An 8,683-nucleotide genomic window follows, 5' to 3' on the forward strand; every position below is an offset into this window, starting at 1 on the left:
TAGAGGACTTGACACTTGGGCTGCACATTATCAGAAAAAAAAAAACTGAGTACACACTTGTATTGAAAGTTACTGGATGTGAAGCAGGGAGGATTCAACCTTGCAACCTTTCAGTCATTAATCTGCTTCTGTCACCTTTAAGAATGTGTTACCTCTGCAAAGACAAAAACATAAGGACTGTCACAGTCTGTACTGTATGTGAAGCCGAGCTCGCTACCAATTTTTATACCCTAATTTATTAGTTTCCAAAGCTGAATTGTTGAAGGGTGTTTTCTCGAAGTGTTCTCATGAGGAATGTTTCACTGATTTAAAGATAAACGTGGCAGTCTGTGAAATGTCAGCGATGTGCAGTGAACATACAGCTGTCGCCGAACATCATGGGAGTGTCGAGTAAACACAAGATTGCTTATTTGTGTGGCTGTTTGAGGAGCAGGAACAGGTGACAGCAAACTCACACATTGGGCTTACGAGATGTTCGAAGACAAAACTGGGAAACTGGTTTTGATTGTTCAGAGTCTGAAGCATGACCAGATGCTGATAAGAAAACCTGTCTTGACTCTCCTCCCACACATTTTGGACAGACGGAGGGTGCTGGGGGCTGTGTGGTGAACTCACCCACAGCAAGAAACCAAAGATTGTTTTATTTTTATTTAATGTCAACTGAAACATGAGGATTTGAGATGTCAGCTCCACAGAACTTGACTTGAGACATGATTCCCTGAAGCCTTGACATAAAACCTGACAAGACTTGACTTTCCTAATATTCTGCTGAACTCCCCAAAAACATGACTCAACATGTGACACTTGACTCCATGAAGACTTGACCTAACCCAGGACTTGAATCCTTTAAGCCTTGATAATTGAGTCTTAACTCCCAAAGTAGTTGACTAAACCCAATCCTTGATTCTCTAAAGACTTGACTTGATATCTGAGACTTGACTTCCTAAAGATTTGACAGAACAAAAGACTTGATCCTGAAAGACTTATCTTAAGACTCTTGCTTGAGTCCTGAAAGCTTTGACATTGACTTTCTTAAGACTTAAGATTCAAGACTTCAGTCCTTAAACTCCCTAAACTCAAGAGATGAATTTCCCAAAAATTTACCAAAGTCAAGACTTGACTTAAGACAAGTCTTTTTTAAAATCACATGGCTTTGATACATGTACATCTGTAAGCTTTTGCTATTATGGAAGAGAGTCACTGTTCAAACATTCAAAGGGAATCTGTACAATTCTGTTCCAATCGTCGACAATCAGATCGCTGAAAAACTCACAAATAAGCAACTGGTGCACGTAAACCTGCTCAACAACAGACAGTTCACAAAGAAGGTTTCAAACAAACAAAGAGGTGTGTCAAACACGCTGTGCAGAGGTAAAAAACAAACACTGAATATAGGGTTACACGAAACACATAGCTCAGATTTTTTCCCCCCGATTAGCTGCTTCAGGTTCAGGTGTAGCTTTATATAAAAGGAGCAGCAGGTGAAAGCTGCATCACTGGATTTTCTCTTTCCAGACACGGTAAGTTCACCTCTAATACCACACTGCTGTGCACATCACACCTTGAATTGCCGTACACTTGTATTTTCCAAATCCTAAATGTTTTGTAAAGATGTTTTACAGGCGCATTTTTATTCAGTAACACTTTAGAATAACCATTGTTAATAATCGGTGGATTTATGTTCAATCAAACTTTAGTTAAGTCATTATTTCACTGTCAAACCACGAAAAACATTTCTTAAAAAAACTGTTTATTACAAAGTTGCACCTTTCTGTGTATGATAATAATGATGATAATCATTTGGATGGACAATTACGAAGTTCAAACTGACGTTTATAAAACTTAACAATATGGTTAATGAAGCATTTTATTAATCGCTTACATTAATGTATCTATTACAAGTTTAATTAACAGTGCAATTACATTTGAAGTGTTATCATTTAGTCTCATTTAAAAGACTTACTTGCTCAAGTGTGTTTGTTTTTTCTTCAGTTTCAGGATTTTCGAAATGTCCGACAACGGTAAGTTTTGCTTCATGCTCACTTCGTTCTTTCAAATATATTGAATATGTATTATGTACTTGATATTCACAGTTGCTAATTATTGGTTTATGGCTGATTACAGAGCGTCGTTGTCGTGAAGGCCATGGACATAAACATGGTCATGGACATAAACATGGTCATGGACAAAAACATAAACATAGACATGGAAAGAAACATGGACCTGGTGACAAGAACAAACACAGGCACAGGCTTGGACACAAGCACCGCAAGTGTCACAAGAAGGATAAGGAATGTCACGGGGTGAGAGCCGATAGCGTCCAGTTCATTCTCAAGAGGACGTTGATTTTGTTCAGAATTCAGAGAAACATTAAGTGTAAAGTGATCACAGAAATACTCACAGCCATCGATGTTAAAGGTTATACGTTGGATTTCTTCATGAACGTCTAAAAGCAGCCTTGTGACTTACGTTTTGTTGAGTTGTGCACTTACACCATCAATGTTCAAGCCGAAGAGAAATCTACAAACAGTTCATATCATTTGTGTGCCTGCCCCTATAACCAGAATAACTGAAGACGGCCATCACTGCTGCAGTCAGGGTGATAAACAGGAGTGAAGATTAATCCACGTTTTAATCCCAGTTGTTATAAAGTAATCTCTCCTGCTCCCAGTCTTATCCATCAGTCTTATCTGATGGATAAGACTGTCTGTAGTGTCTCTACACCAGAAGTGAACCAGTGACTCTTAAGAAACTCTCTGTACTCTCTGTAAAATACAACATTTATTGAAAGGGGCCATGATCATTTCGTCTCTGTTGTCAAGGATTGAATCATCACTGACTGACTGTTTCTGTTTGTCTTCACCCTGCCTGTAGTCCTCCAGCAGCTCCTGCTCGTCTAGCAGCTCCTCATCTAGCAGTGACTCTGACTAGATGACGACTCCTTGAAAGAACCGGGACGTTCGTCCTCCTTCACCAGACTCTCACATCACCTTCAGACGTTTTCTTTGTGACTTAATAATCCTGTTATGTTCTTGGTCCAAAACATGTGAACCCCAAAGTTTTCACTGGCTGTATGTCCTTGAATAAAAAACAAACAAACATTGATCCAATAAACAAATGAAGTGATTACAAAAACACTTGTATTGAAGTCACTTTCGACTGAAACATCACATTAACAGACAGTGTTGGTGTTGATTCTGCCACCAGATGGCACCGAAGTGAGTCATGTTTCAGGCTGTGCTGAGGTGCGGCTTCATATAAAAGCAGAGACGGTTCATTGATGTGTCTGTGGATCTCTACTCCAGCACTCCGTAAGTTCATGAGCAGCTATCTGGGTTTAATAACCATAAAATATGTGTGTGTGTTGATAGATTGACCATGTTGTGTTTCCTTTGTTAACTTTAACTTGGAGGATGTAATGCTTCTGACCTCCACTGTCTGTTTTCTAACATTCAGAAAACACACTTTTATCACAGCAGTATAGTTCTCCACAGCTGACTAAAGATGCTGTCTTTGTTGAAAGAATTTGTTTTTTTTCACGTTAAGAGACGATTTGTGAGCCAAGGTTTGTGTCGCTTCTTTCATTTCAGGGTTTGGATCTGAAATTCTGAAATGTACGGGAAAAACAGAGGTAAATAAATCTCTAGTTGTTGAAACTGTTAGTTACTCGTTACCAAATTATAATATAAGAAGTTAATTGTTATAACACGATCTTTTTCACTGACAAGAGATTTCTGCATTTTTGTGTCATGCAAACATTTTAACATTATAACAAGAAGTTTTTTTTAATTATTTATATTGTTATGTCTTGAAATATTTCGTGTTTTAACATCACAACTTACTTTTGTGACATGAAATATTATATTGTGATAAAAGTTTCAAAGCACAACGTGATAACTTTAATTTAATTAAAGTTTAATGTAAAGGAGCAAGATTTGACATCAAGTGTGTAAATGATAAGAAAGGAAATGATGGGTGCCACCCTTTTGTTTGACCAGGAAACCAGTATCCCTCTGGCTGTCATCCTCAACCAGGAGGACACCCTCAATGTCCCTCAGGACCTGCCCCACCGCAACCCTGCCCTCCTCCACCCTGTCGTCCAGCACCACCTTGTGGAGGGGGTGGAGGCCATGGGCATGGACCTGGTCCTGGACCTGATCATGGACATGGGCATGGACATGATCATGGACATGGGCATGGACATGATCATGGACATGATCATGGACATGATCATGGACATGGACATGGACATGATCATGGACATGGCCATCACGGACATGGACACGATCATGGACATGGACATCATGGACATCATGGACATGGACACGATCATGGACATGGACATCATGGACATCATGGACATGGACACGATCATGGACATGGTCATCACGGACATGGACACCATCATGGACATGGACATGGTGGCCACAGGCACAGGCACGGTCACATGCATGGCCATTGTCATAAGAAAGGCCGGCAGTGTCATGGGGTAAGATCCAGTTAAATAAATACATGTAAAGTGAAATCTTAGAGTCCCTACTGCAGCAAAGTGAATACTTTAAAGCAGTCGTTTGTCAGCTGTGCAGACACGACTCCCAGTGAATACATGAATGTTGCTCTGTGTGCTGGATGTGTGAGCAGCCAGTAGTTTGCTGACATGTTGGTTTGTTTCTGCTTCAGTCCTCCAGCAGCTCCTGCAGCAGCGACTCTGACTAGATGAAGACGTCTGGCCGGGAAGACAGACAAGACAAGATGGACACCATTTTTCTGACTTCGGGCCATTAAATGCAAAATAAAAGGCACGTGTGGCCGTCACACAGTATGTTACCTTGTATGAAATGTTAGGTCAATTCATTTGTAGGTAAAATAACTCAGCACAGAGTCCCTCTGTCTGACATATGATTTGATTTATTAGGCACTCATCATAATCTTGTGATCATAAAAACAAATAAACTCTACAACGTCTTGCCTCATTATTTTCCTCTTGATTTGACCTCAGTCGTTTATTACTGTTATATTGTCTTTATTTACCCAGGGAGTGTTGTAGTAAGACCTTTGTTCAGCTCACACACCCTGCCACTCCTCAGCAGTGTTCATTCTTTTCAAAATCGATTTTATTAACTGTGGATTTTTCCTTCATGCTAATTTTGATATTGTTCATATTTTAAAATCACTGACACATAGATTGCAAAAGCCTCTCTTTTTAGAGCCAGAGTACAGCAGAGTATCCTGCTGCATTTTCACTCAAGTGTGAACTGGGATTAAGAGCTGTGTAAACTGTACAAAGGGCAGCAGCTGGTTCTTCTGCACCGCCTTCTCTGGACCAAAACTATTAAACATGTTGGTCTAACCCCAGTCAGTCGAGTTTTGTGTTTAGCTGCTGATAAAAAATGACGTGTAGTGAGCAGTTTGGGTCACTTAATTCTTTGTTCTTTGTTTCCACAGTGACTTCTTACAGAGTCGGCTGTGGTCCTTCAACAACAGTAAAAACACGTTAACAACAATTTAAAATCCAACAGTATCAACAAAACAAGAAAAAGGAGAAAGGAAACAAAATGTAGCAATCAGAAAATAAATAGTGACCCAATGTGCAGTTCAGATACAATTAGACATTTCCAAATGTTACAATATATTTCCACTTCACCACATTTTGGAGGCAAATATGTTACTTTTACTTGATAACTTAGTTACTTGTTACTTTGCAGATCGCATGAATTATAATGAAAATTAAAGGGGCCCTGTTTAGTTTAGGAGGAGAAATTTAAATCAGAGGAGAAAGATCTTCACTGACTGATTATTAATTCATGACTAAACAAACACAATAAACAAACTGACCTTACTGGACAACAATTACACAATTTCAAACATACTTTGTTTACATGTGGCGGACCCTGCCACCTTTCTAGCTTCATCCAGTGTTCTGGGATCTTATTTTCCACAGAGAACAGCTTGTTTATTCAGCGATGGTTCGTTACTTCATTAAAATTACAGTGTATTTCTTTAACGAAGACCGAAACTGACAAAATCAGACATATGAATGCATAAATGAATAAATAAATGAAATATGTTATTTATTTATTTATTTATGTTTCAATTATTTTCTCTCCCATGTTCTGCATCAACAATGAAAACAGATCATTACTATCACAAATACAAAGCAGCAACAACAATAAAAGAAAAGTAAATCCACTTTTAATCTGCTAATTATGCTGTAACATTAAATCATTCAGTTTATGGCCTGTTTAGGAGTGTTCTGTCTGATAAGAGCCGCCAACTTATCAATATTCCATAAATGCTGATTACAGATGTATGTATGTTCAGTCAACTTATCAATGAATGAAAGAATCAAAAATACATTCTTGTCATTTTCAACATTTCAAGTTTGATGAGACTGCAAATAACCAAAACATCTACCGAAGGATGAGTTGGAAAGCAGATTTCTAAACAGAAAAGGTTTTCAAATGTTTGTGTTTGGGTGTGTGTATGTGTGTGTGTTCATATCTTAGGCTGGTCCCTCATTCATATTGACTGTATGTTAACGATTATACACACACACACCTATTTATGTCACCTAGCAACAATGTTCTGATGGGAGCTGAGGAGGTTCTGCCCCCTGATCATGTGAAGTTGGCTGCACATAAAAAGGATCAGCAGGCGCCAGCAGCTGCGTCTGTGGATCTGCTCTCCAGCACACGGTAAGTTCACATTTTATACCTTCCTGCTAAAGACTCGCTCTGAAATACTGAATTATACTGTTGTGTTGAGTTGATTAAAGTGCCTTTTTTTCCTCTCTCAGGATCTGTAGTTTCATCCGAAGTTTTAAAGATGTACGGACACAACCAAGGTAATTAACACAATCATTTTATTTCAATTTATTCCAACTTTACTGAGATACAAAACCTCTTTTGCGGAGTTTAATTGAGCTGATTAAATACTTGATTTTATTTCTCTTTTCTCCTCATCTTTAGGAAACCAGTACCCTCCTGGTTACCCTCAAAATCCTCAGCAGATGCCAGGAGGATACCCAAACTGTCCTCCAGGCACCGTCCCCCCACCCCACTACCCTCCTCAGCCCCACGGATATGGACCTGGACCTGGTTGTGGCCCAGGACACGGACCTGGTCATGGACAGGGACACGGACCTGGACATGGACAATGCCATGGACAGGGCCATGGACAGGGCCATGGACAAGGCCATGGACACGGACACGGACATGGACACGGACAGTGCCATGGAGACGGCCATGGACATGGACACAAGCACAAGCACAAGCATGGTCACAAGCATGCAAAGTGCCATAAGAAAGACAAGAAGTGTCACGGGGTGAGCGTCGTTTGTTTAATCAGCTCATTAGCTTTTAACAACTCATGACAAATCTTTATCATCATTCTTTCATTATTTTGGTCATTTATTTATCCCTTTTTTAATTCTGGTTTTGGCAGTTTTGGTCCATCACATAGATTAAGCTTCACATCTGTTTTGTTGATGATTGAATTTAATATTCGACATGTTCTTGTTGTGTTTATTCTTGGTTTTAGTCCTCCAGCAGCTCCTGCAGCAGCGACTCTGACTAGACGACGACTCTTCAAGACCTCAAGTTGGCACCTGGAAAACTTTATCCTCTCATCCTCACTTGTATTATAATCAATATAGTTCTGCCTAAATGTTTCTTCACATGTATTCTTAGAAATATATCTGTTTTAATACATAGAGATGTTTGAAAATGATCCTAAATCAGCAGTGTCGTACTGTAGAATAAGCTTTTCTTAACATTACATGACGTTGGTGTACAGTAAGAGACATTATTGTATCCATGACTGTGTTTGTGAGAAAGACATTAAACAGTTTTCTGTGCATGTTTGATGCTATCAAATGTACAATTCAGTGTCTCCTGAAAACATTACTTCGCCTCTCATGTAACCAGGGAGTGTTCTTTATTTGCCCAGGAAAGGTCACCTGAGCACATTTGCTCCGCCACACCTCGGTCACAGCGGTTCATCACACCCTAATCTTATTTTGATAGCCTGTGTAATCAAACATGTCGACATTCATATCCAACCTGTTACGTAACAAGTTCACTAGTGTCTGAAGGTCAGTGTTACTTGTTTCCATGCAAAAATCTTTTATAAAGATAAACAATCTGATTGCAAGTGAAGAGAACGCCGTGCAGGAGTTTTTTATTCTGATTTTATCGATCCACGTTCTTCTTTGCACAAAAAATAGCTCTGTGACAGAACTATCAAGTCATATTTTATGAATTCATTGATGCTAACAATGACTATTATTCTTGGTGCATTTGAAAGAATTTCTACTTATCGATTGCATCATTTTAAAATTAATTTTCTTATTTTTGATATTGGCAGTTTTAGTCCTCCATGTAATCTCCAAATAATAGAATAGAACAAGCCAATGTAGACACAATAATAAGTATTAATAAATATTGAAAAAGATACCAAACATAGAGGAGCTTGTGTGACCTTTTCGCTCATCACAAAATAAGAATAAATATTGCTGAATAATCACAGCGGTCAGTTATAAAGAAATTTTTCATTTTACTCTTTCCTCTTTTTTTCAAGTTTTTATCAGAATGAAATGTCATTTTCATGTTTCGAGACAACTGGGCTGACCTATAATAGAGGTACCATATAAAATTATAAACAACCATATGCAAAAATATCATGC

At 38.8% G+C, this 8,683-nt stretch overlaps 1 protein-coding gene across 1 annotated transcript; it reads left to right on the plus strand.

The window, feature by feature from the left end:
• The first annotated feature begins 6,583 nt into the window (after positions 1 to 6,583).
• LOC119026183 (zinc transporter 7-B-like) lies at positions 6,584 to 7,876 on the plus strand. The gene is made up of 4 exons (XM_037110348.1): positions 6,584 to 6,695; positions 6,797 to 6,844; positions 6,969 to 7,324; positions 7,540 to 7,876. Exons 2-4 carry the CDS (start codon positions 6,826 to 6,828, stop codon positions 7,573 to 7,575), a joined length of 411 nt encoding a protein of 136 aa, XP_036966243.1. The 5' UTR covers positions 6,584 to 6,695; positions 6,797 to 6,825; the 3' UTR covers positions 7,576 to 7,876.
• Positions 7,877 to 8,683: the final 807 nt, after the last annotated feature.

The sequence above is a fragment of the Acanthopagrus latus genome, chromosome 9, assembly GCF_904848185.1.
Source record: "Acanthopagrus latus isolate v.2019 chromosome 9, fAcaLat1.1, whole genome shotgun sequence".
NCBI lineage: Eukaryota > Metazoa > Chordata > Actinopteri > Spariformes > Sparidae > Acanthopagrus > Acanthopagrus latus.

Bases quoted from the DNA above. Each gene is read 5' to 3' on its own strand.
- LOC119026183 (XM_037110348.1), top strand. The intron at 7,325-7,539 runs GTGAGCGTCGTT...TCTTGGTTTTAG, and splicing joins AAGACAAGAAGTGTCACGGG to TCCTCCAGCAGCTCCTGCAG.